The 14,060-nt window shown below is 43.5% G+C and overlaps 1 protein-coding gene across 4 annotated transcripts in view; it reads right to left on the bottom strand.

Annotated features, from left to right (window-relative positions):
- The window catches only part of PATJ (PATJ, crumbs cell polarity complex component), a 144,884-nt gene that overhangs the window by 17,945 nt on the left and 112,879 nt on the right, over positions 1–14,060 (bottom strand). For all 4 annotated transcript variants that reach the window (XM_017733523.1, XM_017733522.1, XM_017733525.1 and 1 more), the window contains 4 exons: positions 13,701–13,772; positions 13,271–13,388; positions 12,548–12,681; positions 633–716 (listed from right to left, as the gene is read on the bottom strand). In XM_017733523.1, coding sequence (XP_017589012.1) covers positions 633–716; positions 12,548–12,681; positions 13,271–13,388; positions 13,701–13,772 — 408 coding nt within the window. The remainder of the gene's footprint in view (positions 1–632; positions 717–12,547; positions 12,682–13,270; positions 13,389–13,700; positions 13,773–14,060) is intronic.

Here is a 14,060-nt window from a genome sequence, read left to right as displayed (position 1 = left end):
CCAACACTTCTCCCTTAACCCTTTCCCTCCACCTTTTCTGTGCTTGTCTGGAGGAAAAACACCAGATTTATTCACAGCAACCATTCCCCAGCTGGATGAAGCATGGCCTGGGGGAGCTGGTAGCTTCTGCAGGGATGCTGGGAGGGATGCTCACAGGGATGCTGGGAGGCATACTGGGAGAGAAGCTGGCAGGGATGCTGACAGGGATACTGGGAGACATGCTGGCAGGGATGCTGACAGGGATGCTGGCAGGGATGCTACAGCCACCCTCTCCTCCTCACCCCACGTTATCCCAGCTCAATGTTTGGATTTCAGGCAGAGCAGAGATACTGGAGCGGCGTTAGGAGCGCATGCTTCCGAATGAAAGATTAAAGAGATGAATAATACTAAGCTATTGGACATGACAGCTGAACTATGTAATTCAAGAACTGCCTTGCTCAATTAAATTTAATGTATTCTCAATTTGTACCTTCAGTTTATATGAATATATAAGGAAATATGAATTTTTCAGGACGTTCTTAGTGACAGAAGGGAAGCCTTGAGAATGGATCCTATTCAACCTACAAGGGACCTCTGTTGAACTGAAAACAAGTCTCCACAACCAGGCACAGACAGAGAGAAAGAGATTTTACCTCCAGAATCTGATCGCCAGCCCAAAGTCTGCCATCTCGGGCTGCGGCCCCCTCCTCATAAACTTCATGGATCACTATGGCATCCTGTGGGAAGAAGGCAGTGGCATGAATCCTGCTCCCGAACACCCCCAAACTGGCCACCATGACCCACCCCACACTCCCCACCAGCTCCACAGTTAAAAAATACAGCACTCCAAGTCAGGAGAAGCAAGACTGTAACACAGATTTTCAAAATTTCCAGTATTTTGGGATAAGAAAATGACTCCTGTAATCAAGAGCCAGTAAAAAGGTACAAAGGATTTTGTTTCCCACTTCAGGGTAGTCTTGTCTAGAGCTTCTTCCATCATTTTTATACATTGGCATCAGCAGCACATGAACTCAGTGTGAACTGTTGTATTAATATCGTCTACTTTTAATGGTATTATTTAAAACCAGATTCTTTGGAGCTATGAATATTTTTAGGGACTTGGCATAGACCTCGGCTTTAAGCAAGAGCTGAATGCCTTGTGGTAAATAGTGCTGGTTAAATCTGTAAGAAATGAAATCCAGAAGAAAGGAACAATGGCAAATGTTAGTTTATTACTGAGGTTGGAAAATGTAGGCAGTGGCAGATGTAGCTTCAGGGAAGGTTTCAGTGATTTAATCTTATTGCCAGCAATAGATGTCCCCGAAGAAAAAGCATTACAAAGAACATACTGTTCTCTTGCTGGTGCTTTCCCTTTGCATTGTTCTGGTTTGTTTCTTTTTTTTCTTTTGTTCTTTTTCCTTAAAAAAATATATAGGTGAACATCCTGCTGCAGTGCTTCAGCTTGCAGGATGGGATGCTCCAGTGTGCAAAACCTGCTCCTCTCCCCAGCGACACCAGCAAACCCTCGGCCTCAGAGCTGAGCCACCAGTGCTGGCTCTGGGTAAACACGTGATTTTTAATTGCACACATAGGTTTTGGATAACCCATTCTCAAATACACCCTCCAGAAGTGCTGTTGTGAAGTCCCCCACCAGCTGGATGTACAAGCCAAAGAGGAGCTTTCCCACAGTGCTCCCAAGAAAAGGTGGTGAGGTTGGAGCGTGCGAACCCTGCTGTGCAACGGCTTCTCGAAGCAGGGGCAGGGAATTGCTGCTGGGGTGGGAAAAGGTCCCTCCATGCTTGGAAAACACTGTTGGTTACCACATCTTTCATCACCAATTCACCCCCTGCCCGTGCTGCCTCACGATCCTTTCCCAGCACATGCTGAACAGAAAGAAAACTCAAATGCCCTTCGGATAACGCTCAGATCCTGACACCACCGAGAGCACGATTCCCTTTCATTCCCTCTACAACTTATTTAAGGATGTGGACTTGCTGGAGCACGGCACCACTGCCACAGGTCCCCTCTGATACATGGACACCAGTCCCAGAAAAAAGCCTGGAGGACTGTAATCACAAATGGATTACAGCTGATACAAGAGTCCCAGATGGGGGAAAAGAGATTTCAATCTGCATAAATGAAGGGGAAACACTGTGAGCTGTGTACCAAGTAATTAAGAAAATCAAAAGAGTGGTTTGATTAAAAAATAAAATAAAATCTAGATATAGATACACCACTGGCAACTAGAGGGTTTATTTGCAATAACTGGAGCAACAAATACTAACAGAATAGAATAACATGGGCACGTCCATCTCAGCAGCCTCTGTGTCTTAGATACTCTCCCTGTTGTGGGGTTTGGGTTGTTGTGGGGTTTTGGTTGGTTGGTTTGGGGTAAGTTTTTACCTTTGTTTTACAAATGCTGGTGTTACTCCAAATCAACACAAGAGACTTTTACCAATGAGAGAACACAAAATATTGACCAGCTTGTTAAGGCAGCATCATTCACCTGGGACACAGCAGGGCAGGGGGTGACCATGAGGCTTGGTAGAAAACTGGCAGTGTGACCATGGAACAGTACACTGGGCACGCACACAGCATGGTCAAATTAAACCTTTTCAGACTGGATTTAATCTCATATTTCCTAACCTCAGAGCAAGGACCTTTCAATCACATCTCTTTAAGTTTGTTTTTCATCTGTGGTTGCTTTTAAAACACCCACCAACCTGGAGTTACCAGCTTTTCCCAGCACTGCTTTATTAAATGTAAAACTGCACATACCGAAGGCTCAGACCCAGGAACCACCAAATGTTATCAGTTTGGATAATCTGCATCATCTATTTGAAAAGGCAACACTTCAGCGTTACACTGTGGTTCCTGCATGTGTGAGAAGCCAGACCTAGGACTAAAAATACACATGGCATGAAAAGGTACATGCCTGCTCGCTCTGTGCCTACCCTGCAGAAGGAAACATCTCGCTGACCTGCCAAAACACTGTTTTTCTTAAGCAGGTTTTTTTTAAAGTAGTGTAGCTGAACCAGGCTTATCAAATCCATTAAAAACAGAACAGAGCAACGTGTCCATGATGCACTGTAAAGATTTCTAAATAGTCCATAAGCATAAATACCAGCTTAATTTTCCTTAGCTTATGAACCATGGCAAACATCTCTTTCCTCTGATACTCCTGGGATCAGCTCGAAGTACTTAAACCAGAAGTAATTTTTTTCCACTGGATCTAGTGGGACCTGGATAAGACTCTGTTAGTTTTGATCATCCATGACAAATCACTAAAACCAAACTGCTGATGCTAGTGAACATTTTTAATCATATCAATATTTGAAAGAACTGTATGCAGTGCTGAGATGTCATACTCCAACCACCTAACCAAGCCCCAAGCTGTAATGACTCTATCAACAGGCATGGATTGAAGCTGGAACACCCCTCTCAGTGCCTCAGGAAAAAAGTAGGATCCATTATGACTAAAACAATACATTTATTTAAAGGATAGGTTTTATTTTCTGGACATCTGCAGCTCCTGTTTAAATTAAATGTGTGCTTGATAGCAAAACCTACATAGTTCCAAATCAATCAATCAAGAGGGATGAAGAGAAAGTGGTGTCAATGTTCAACTAAAGGTTGTGAATTCATGGTGGCTCTGGACAGATTTTCCCATCCCTCCCCACCTCCTTTCACCACCAGTTTCATACAGATTATGGCTCTCCGTGGTCGAGCTTGGCAGAGTCACAAAAACTGTTCGTGCAGAAGGGGAAATAAAAACACTCCCGTATCAAGAACACACTTGTTTAAAAAAAGATACCCAGCTGCTGAAAGCACATACTTCATAAAGTTTACAAATCCATTCAACAAACTGGGGCTTTAATCTTTGTATATTTTGACAAAGAACAGTCTGGGACCATTACACAAACGGGCAATCAATGCAGAGCTGAGCAGCTCTTGCCCGGGACGGAAGGATGCGGAGTACGAGCTGGGCCATATAAACAGCGTTTCTCCATGCTAAACAAAGTCCACGCTGGCAGGTGTAAACTGAGGCTGTCCAGCCATGAAAACACTGAAAGAAAGACAGACTTGAAGGGAATTTCTCTGCTACTGCTGAGATTGCCATCCTAGGCTCAAAAACGTTTGTATTGAAGGGCCTGCAGTCCAAGCAAAGGAAGCTGAAGGCACTGACACAGCACTGCCACAAAAATCACCTGCAAGAATGGTTCCCAAACGTGGCAGAAGTACACCTGGTTGGGATATGACGTGCCCCAAACCTGTTAGAAGCAGAAATGGTCACCAAACCTGCCACAAAGAGAAGGTATTTTGTAGGGTTCAGACTTGAGCTGTGACCCCTCACCAGCAGAGTATTGCTCTGCCTGAGAATACCACTGTGACTGCACAGCTGTCGAGCAAAGGGAAGGCCCAGGAGTGAGAAAATGAGGGTCTGGCTGTGGAAATAAAGGCAGAGAAGCAGGAGAGCTCATGGAGCCTCTTGGTCAACACCTCAAAGATCAAAGCTGGTGCAGAGTGAACAACGACTGAACAGTGAGGGCAAGGAGCCTGACAGAAATTAGCACCCACCTATGGAAAACAGAGCTGGTACCATGTGCACAGCATGATCTGCACTGCATTGCCCTTCATCTGAGGAGGGAAGAACCCTGAACTCCCAGGGAGATGGATCTCAACTCCTCCCCCCAGGCTGTGGATATTTTTCTGCTTGATTTATAACAATTCAGAGACCTGTGAGGGGAAGAGTATCATGCTCACCCCTCAGCAAAGGGCACAAACAGACATGTTAACTCTGAAATCAAATTCCGGCAGATGGACAGCTTAATCTTTGTATCTTAAATGTCAAGAACCAGTATGGCAGAGACCTCAGGCGAGGACCACAGAGCACTGCCCTGATTGAACCTTTGGGAGAAAGGTGGTCAAGTCAGCATCCTACTCAGGAAAATCACTGACCAAGTGATCCTTAAAAGCCTGCAGGAGCAAAAACCATGGTGAGAAAGTCTCACAAGCTGCTGGCTTTAGGCTTGGACTGTTCACGTGTTCCCTGCAAGTTTACAGCTCCTGAACCAGTCTCTTCAGTGTTTCTTTTCTACCATGCAGCTGTTCTTCAGCAGGACAAGCAGCAGCTTTCCACTGAAAAGCCACTGCAAAGCAGCCCCCAGGCTGTTATTGGGAATGCTGGGAATAGAGGGTGAGGGAGGAAAAGGACACAAGATATGAAGGAGGCACAAATATTAAGTACCAAGAGTATTTTGATGAAGTTGTATCCTGTGATAAAGGCGGGTCAGTATGCAAAAAGGGGTGAGTTCAAAGGATGTGGAACAGAGAAATTTCCATATTCCTGGTGTTGGCTGGGTTTGACAAGGAAAAAAGGTCCAGATTGTGGTAAAGAGGCTTCCTGCACAGTACTGACCAGTCCTGCACTACTGCAAGTCCTACTGCTTTAACTGAGCTGAACTTTGCTTTGAGTTTGTCTTTGTTGAGCTGTTTCAGTCCATGAGCTCCAGCCATCATTGGACAGGATCAAAGGCACCTCACAGAAGGAAGGTGAACCACTCCCCACTGAGGACTGCAATAATCAGCACAGAGTGACTGAGAATGAATCCTGCCACCAACCATAATCACATACTTGGTGCAGGGAATGAAGCTTTCTGCATGGATTCGAGCACTTTTCCCGAGGAAGACAAAAAGTAAACTACATATAAAAACCACGCTCTGGAAAATACGGGTTCTGATTTAGTTGACACATTGTGTTTTCCTAAGCTAACATTACACATTTCCAACTAATTTCCTACATAGCTACAAATGTTACCCTGAATTAGCACTATTAAGGATAATAACACTGCAAGGGGTTTTGCTGACTGCAGGATCAGCGATTTATCTCTTTCCCAGGGCAAGCACAACACCGTTTGTTATTTCCTTTTCAACTTCTATAATACTTTGTCCAGAGTAGTAAAATCGTAAAAATTTCATTTTTACAGGCTGGTTCAGAGATAAAAGCAGAAAACAACTGGTTGCACAGTGAGTTTCACTGGAGAATTAGCCCCACGCAGGAATCCCTCAGTAGTTAAAATAAACCCAGCTGCTGGTTACTTGTAGGCAGAGGAAATGACAACTGCTATGATCTCTGATCTTCCATTTGCAGACCCAAATGGTATCTCTAAGATAACTTTTCAGCAAGGGAGGGTGAAGGTCAAGCCCAAGCAAATCACTCGACTTCTTAAGGGGGTTGTTTTATCTGATGCATCGTGCTGCAAATGCCTCCTTCTGGCACTGCAGGATTTTGCCACTGCTGGCGTTCACAAACCATTAGCAGGCACCCCAAATCCTAAGCCAAACACTACTGCAGTAACAGAGGCTGCAGAATGTAAAAATGCAGTACCGTGTTAATGCAGAAATGCTTCACATTGCACGAGACCCAGAAACTGCCCCGCTCAAGGTCAAAACAAAAGGTCTGTTTCCCATTTAAGAACAAGCCCTTGCAAGAGATGGTGTTCACTTGCCAACTTTCGTAAAAAAGATTAATCCACAATATCAATATGAATATAATTTTTCATACTAAAATACAGATTTATTTTAAGGAAGTGGATAGTATTTGTATTACATTTTATAGGCCCCTATAGTTACATCTGGTCCTTATTTATTTAAATTTTATTCAGCTTGCATAATATTTTTGCTTACAGTTATATTCTCTAAGATCAGAAAAGCTAAAACCTGAAAATTCAATGGCACTATTCATTAACATTCCTTCGCTCTGCAGTCATAGACATTTGCAAGCTCTCCTTTGATTCTGAAATAATAAAACTAAGGTAATAAGATGTTTAGTGTAAAAATATATGACTTAAGTCAGAATGATAGAAAGAGCTATGTTCCTGTGAATCACATGCCAAAGCAAACCAAAGTTTTTGAAAAAGTATACATGCTCATTTTAGAGGGAATAATAAAACACAGAATGACATATTAAAACCTTAACTCTCTCACTCTCATTATTTTATTAAGTAAAAAAAAAAAGAAAGTTTGCAGTGTACAGAGCATAGCACAGGTTATAAAGAATGCATGAGGTGCTGAATGTGTGTGACACAGGAAGCCAGGGGTTTCAACCAGCAGCAGCCAGGATCCTCCTGAAGTCCATCCTGACAGGTCCTGCTGCTTTTGTATATTGTTAACTTAAATTTTACGGTTGATTTACATTCCTGGAAGACACCAGCTCCTCCAAGCAAGGCCCTGCTACGCAAGCACGCCCTACCATCAGCCAGACCCTTGCCAAAGACCCATCAAAGACATGATTTCCAAAACTTACTGCCCTAATTCCGTTTTGTGACAACTCATGTACAAAGCAGCTTGGGTTTGTCATGCTCCTGCAAGCCAACGTCCTCCTGGAACGATGATGAATCCAGCAACTCTATCTCAGCATTATCCAAGCAGAAGTCAAGGCCATTCCTCACAATTTCGAGCTAACTGCATTTAGCACCCTGTCATTAAATTGCCTTCTGGTTTATAAATGTGGGAGAGGGTTTAGGAGGGATTGTAGTTTTTCCCTCTCCCAACCGCAGACCCTCCCTCCACGATACCCGAGCCACGATTAAAAACTCAGGGCTCCTATTCCCGTTTTTCATTCCATTGTTCCATTCACTGTGTGGCAGATTTAAAAGCAGCAGCATCTACAGCCCAGATATTGCTGGAACCCCCCTGAGGCCAGTATCCCCCTTTTCATTTGTGGTTATAAGGAGAGCATATTTCACTAGAACTCTCTCAGTCTTAGCTGCACAGGATGTCTGTCTATGGAGTCACTCAGATGTTGTCTGTCTATACCTGATAAAGGTATTTTTTGCCTGGATTTCAATATAACTGAAGTGGGGAGTGTGGGATGAAAGCCCAGCCAAGGGAGAACCCGCTCAGTGCCACAGCAGTCACAGAGCCCTCACGCTTAGGAAGGTCCCCACTGCTGACAGACTGCAGCAGGGCACAAAGCAGAGCTCTCAGGCTTGGCTTTAGAGCAAGAACAGCCTGATTTTGGCAGCATGGAGCCCTCACAGGGTAATTATCCCTCGCAGCTCCAGGGGCAAACACCGGGGCTTGAACAGCTGCAGTTACAAGTCACAGTTTTCCTGATTATTCCCTTGCCCTGCCTTAACAGATGGGGTTTATTCAAGGGATGACTCACCTGGACTGACAGAATGAATCTAAATATTCTTCTGTCAACCTGCATCTCACCCTCAGGAAGCTCCCCAGAAAACCTTCTGGGCAAAGCCAGGTGATCAGGGAAGTTCTTTCCTCCCCAACTCCAGTGTTAGCAGCTCTCCCACCAACTCATGTTAGCTGAGCACAAGCATATTCTGTTACATTTTGTGTTCCAGTTCCCTGGCTTTGTGGATCGCTTCATTTTACAGATGGAGTACCTTAAAGTTTGTTAATTGCCTTAAAAATGCTTTTTATTAAAGTCAGCTGAAAGCAAAAGTACAAAAAGAAAATTTACCACATTTGAAGTAGACAACCCAGTATAAAAAATCCTGCATAAGAAGTTTAATGTTGTTTACAACAAAAACCACACAGGACAAACACTGTTTTTCTTCCTTTCTGTGTAAGGTTGAGATAATGACCACTCCCTGCCTACTCCACCTCCAGAGAGCCCTAAGTTACAGCTCCTGCAATCTTCTTTTACATCAGAGGTGCCTCTTCAGCAATTAGCTGTGATTTCAAGCCCCAGCTGAGCCTCGGAGCCCTCCTCCCTCCCAGGTTCTCTAACCCTGCCTGGAGGAACATCCCCAAACCAGCCTTGAAACTGCTGAACACCCTCGGGCATGTCTGAGTGTCTTAATCACTCAGGCAGCAAAGACAGAGTCAATAACCACCAGTAATCAACTCGACCATCACTAAATTATTCAGCTGGCAGCAAAGCAGTGCCCCCACCCTGCAAAGAAAATGTTTGTACCTTAGAGCAGTGCTTTTTCCATGTATTGCCAGAAATCAAATCCTTCAAAATTGACTATCCTGGATCACAGAAAATCATTGCAAGTTGTTAACTGGACAAGACATGGCAGCATTCAACCACTCTGGGGGGGATTATGGGGTTGGGATATCAGAGAATCATGGAATGGTTTGGGTTAGGAGGGACCTCAAAGCCCATCTCATTCCATCTCCTGCCATGGGACACCTTCCACTAGGCCAGGTTGATCTAAGTCCTGTTCAACACCCACAACCTCTCTGGACAAACCCCACATGCCACCTGATAAGTACAATTTAAAACAATTCCTTGATGCCCAGTCCTCTAAGGATTTAAGATGAAAATCTCATGGGTGTCCTGGGGAGCAGCGTTACAGCCTCATTTTGGGGATGCTTCTGAAAACACTTCTCTTTTTTCCCCCTGTTCTAAATTCCCACTCTGAGGTTACTTTTACAAGTTTGATTGGACTACAACCAAAAATAAAATAAAAATCACAAACTGAAAGCCCTGTGCTTCAGCCAGCTCCACTCTGCACTTTAATTGCTTTAAAGCAGAGGCCATGTGTTGTGTTCTCTCAGGGGTACATGGGAAGGTGAAATGAAAGTGAATGAAAGAAAAAAAATACTTACAAAAAATCAACGCTTAGAGGGAAATGAAACAGAACTGCTCCAGGGCTAGAGCAGCCTGAAGATCAACAACATGAAGACAACTCCCAAGGACAATCCTTCCTTCCCCATGCCTTTCCTGAAAGCACATCTTTCCAGCTGTTGCTCCCCTGCTCCTCGAGCACAGAGCCCCAATCCTGGCTTGTAATACATCACTGGAAAGGGTTTGGAGTTTAATGGGATGGACATCTCCTCACCAAAAAACATTGCACAGGGGTTAAGACATCACTTTCCAACCTCCTGAATGAGTTAACCTCCCTGCTCACAGACTGTATTTTTCAAGTCTCTACTTGGTGATTCCTGATGAGATTCCCGAGGTTATGACTTAAAAGTTACACTCTGTATTTCATTTTGAAGCAGCCTGTCCCTGGCTGCCAGATTTATTATTCCAAAAGCTGGGCCTGTACATCTTGTGCTCAAGGATGATATAAAATATTCTGAGAGAGCTTTCCCATCCCACGTGCGCTGCTGTTGAGTACCCTCAGCTCAGCATTTTCAGATCAAGAGCATTTTAGTACAACATGGGTGAGGCCCTTATAGTCTTGCCATGTCCATTTTAGACTTGACACGTTCTGAGCAGCATTCCTGGCTTCCCCCATGCTGATAAATTACTTCTGAGATCCTAGGAGCTGGGGTTCGTGTCCTTCAGGGGTTTGCAGACACTTCTGCTGAAGCCAATTACAGTTCATTCCAATTTCTCTGCACTGCAGCAAACAGTGGATCTTGGACACAAAATTCCTGCCACACAACAAAACCTTGAGACCTGATGAACTCCTTCGATTTTGCCTTTTTTAAAATACAAAAGATGCCCATCTGTGTAACTGAGTTAAAACCAAATGACAGATAGACAGACAGATACATCACTCAGCTCCATGGACCTGTTTTGTTACGTTTTCTCTCTAAGCTATGAAACTCAGAAACACAGAAACTTTCCTCCAGCCCTGAGCAGTATTTGCTTTGACTCCTCGTAGGTCATGTGAACTTCATTTCGATTCTTTTCAAAAGGTTTTCTGACTCCAGGACCCAAAAAAGAAAAAAAAAAAAAAAAGGAAGGCATCCAAATAATTTGGAGAAGATCAGAAGCACAAAGTAGACAGAAAAATGGGAGGTTCCCTGCCCGTGGCAGGGGGTTGCAACTGGAGGATCTTTAAGGTCCCTTCCAACCCAAACTATTCCAGGATTCTGTGATCCCACCAGCTGTGGCCACAACCCTGAGTTCCTGCCTTGAAGAGAAGGGCTTGCAGGGACTGTTTTGGAGAAGGAAGTTATGGAGAATCCCAGAGAGGCTCTCTGCACATGGCAAATGATCGGGTTAGACTGTGGTTTCCCAAAAGCACCTTGTTTCTATGAAACACCATTTCTTGCCTTTCAATGAGCAGATTCAGAGTTAATGAAAAGAAACAGGGACTCATTTTGGTAAGTCCTGTAAGCTGAGGATCTGAAAAGTGGGAAGTTGGACCTCCCTCCCTTCATGGTTTCAGTTACTGCACTCCAGTGCAAAGACTTTTAAAATCAACTCCTAGGAGGACACTTTAATGAATAAACTAATGAAAGCGTAATACTTAACCAAAAGCATTTACTCAAATTTAAAGAATAAAACCCTTTGCATTTTTCTCATCTGCTCTGTAAAGCAGTTATTTACAATTTTCATTTATTTATATTAAAATCTCATGAAAGACACACACCATATTGCATCTGACAGACTGCCATGTACTATTTCCAAATTCCAGTTAAATGAAAAAGCAGGGAGATGACTAACATTGAGCAACTTATTTGAATTTACTCAACACTGAGGAGCTTGACAAAAAAAGGGACTGTGGACAAAACTGTGCATGGCTGGAGAGAGTGAAAACTAACTCGGCTCCATCTCCATGGGACACAGAGCAATTAATTCCAGCTCTACATAACTGGAGACTGGGATAAATGGGAGAAAAACCTAAATTTTTTCCTATTTCAGCTTTAATGCTGTAAAAGATCCAGCCCACACTCCGCAAAACAAAACTTTCCTTTTCCTTCTGAATTCCTTTCTTCTTCCCTTTCAATTTTTTTCCTTCTTTATTTTATTTTATTTGGGTTTTTTTTGTCTGGAAGAAGATTACTACATTGCGACTGTCTGTACATGCTGACACTCACTGCACTTTGATGCTTCATGATGCACCTCTATGATACTTTGGGGAGTAACTGCATGTACCAGAGCAGCTCCACTGCCTGAAGAGTCTCTGTGTCAGGGAATTCAGGAGAACCCAGCAAAGACACCTCTGCAACAGACTTGTTTACTGAAAGAACGGAATTTGACATTTAAAAAACCCAATCTGGCTTCTTTTACACTGTAGCAAAGCATCTCTCAAATGGAAAAGTGGAGAGCAGACAGCAAGAGCAGAGGCAGAGGGTGGTTTAGCATCACTAATTTGCTGAGCTCACGCTTGAACTGATACATTTTAATTCATCTGACGACAGTTTTTTTAAAAACCATCATATCCAAGAGGCAGATTAAGCCAAAAGACACAGAAAACAATAAAAGATTACCTTTGGTTTACTTCTGTTCTGCAAGGGCTTTTGCTGGCAGGCAGATAAATCACAGTTTGTTTAAACAGCTACTGAGCATTTCTGCTCTCAAGACAGAGGCGTTATCCTTGCTGAGACAGCTCTACCTCTGCAACATTAACTTCTGGTAACTTACCTGCTTGCAACTCCTAATTCACAATGCTTAAATAAAAGAAAACACATTTGCAACCTCTGGCCACAGCAGAAAAACTACTGAAACACAATTCAGACAGGAACATCATCTGATCTGACACAAGGCAAAATTGCCAGTTTTTTAATGGAGGTTATAGTTGGCTTGTCCTCCCTGTTCTGAGCAATTTATTAAAGCAATTACACATTAAGGGCATTGTTATTTTCCATGTTTCCTTTGTCTTTGTCTGCAGCAAGTATGAGTTTAACAGAAACTCACCAGTGGAGTGTCCTTGCCCCCGACGATGCTGAGCCCGAGGCCTGAGCGACCCTTGGAGATCTCTATGGTCATCTCCTGCCCTGGAACTATGGGACATGTTGCTGGATCCACAGGCAGTGGAGATGGGAAGACACCTGAGAACATAAAAAGAACATAGTAAGTCACACAACACAACAAGAAAATGAGAACCACCAAAGGAATTGTGTGACAACAACTAATTAAGCTTTTGTTGGCTCTTCAGCGTAACAAAATTGAACTAGAGAACCACTCTGAGTCACTTCTGAAGTCTCTAAACCAGAGTGACTTGAGTTCTAGGAGTAAATGCTCCCAGTAAACGCCTGTGAGGACATCTAATTTGGTTTTAACCTATACAATTCATATCATGATGGCAAGGGATACTCCATACAGGACAGATAAGGCCATATTCCAGCACCATGGAATGGACAGCATATCCCAAATTGTCTTTCCTTCTATTTCAATCAAAAACAAGATCATCTTTCTACATAAAAGTCAAGAGAAACAAGTGAAGACAGCTTCAAGCTCTCAAAAATTGTGAAAGGAGAGAAAAATACAGACACTTTATAAAATAACTTTGAATAAGTCATTAGATGTTCAAAGAAACAAAACTTCAGCAAAAGTTATCTGGAAAACAAAATGAAAACATCCATCTTGGGTTAGGGTACTAGAAATACACTGAATTGTGGAAAAATCACTGGTTCCTACTACGGCTGGGGACTTCTGCCTCGGGAGAAAGGTAAGTGGGTGCTGGCTCCAGGGGAATCTCCTGTGAGCTCACGGGGGCTTTCGTGGAAGATCTGGACTGTCTGATCTGGTTGAGGACCTAAAAGCAAAGCAGAAGCAAGAGAGATCAGTGATGAGTCACAGGAAGGGGGATATGATGAGGTCATTAGCATCAGCTGTTGATTATCGTGCCTCGCTAAATCCTCAAAGTCAATAGAAGGAAAACAAGCAATTTCCACACATTTAAAGAGGAGCCAGTAATTTTTTATGTTTCCATCAATAAAATTAGTTTAATGTCTCCCCAGTTAATCCCTTCCCCCATAAATCACTCAATCTTCAACCAAATCAAGCCCTCAGGCCCCTCCCTTACTGGTTAACATAAACACACAAACATTTCCCTAAACACACATACATTTTCTGGGAGCTGCTCCTCTGTCTCCTGCTGATCTGCCACCACTGGTGTGTCAGCTTTACATTTCACATCCTACAAAGTCAAAAAAGAAAGTGAGATGTATTGAAAATGTCTCATTAGCTTCAATAAAATATCTTGCAAAACTCAGGAAGATGGTTCTAGGGAAATACAGTGATATTTTGGAGGGACAGGACACAGGGAATGGCTTCCCAGTGCCAGAGGGCAGGGATGGATGGGATATTGGGAAGGAATTCCTGGCAGTGAGGCTGGGGAGGCCCTGGCACAGGATGCCCAGAGCAGCTGGGGCTGCCCCTGGATCCCTGGCAGTGCCCAAGGCCAGGCTGGACATTGGGGCTGGGA

This window comes from Corvus brachyrhynchos, unplaced genomic scaffold, assembly GCF_000691975.1.
Source record: "Corvus brachyrhynchos isolate BGI_N302 unplaced genomic scaffold, ASM69197v1 scaffold34, whole genome shotgun sequence".
NCBI classification, from domain to species: Eukaryota; Metazoa; Chordata; class Aves; order Passeriformes; family Corvidae; genus Corvus; species Corvus brachyrhynchos.
Note: the sequence above shows the minus strand (reverse complement) of the source record. Positions and strands in the feature narration are given on the sequence as shown.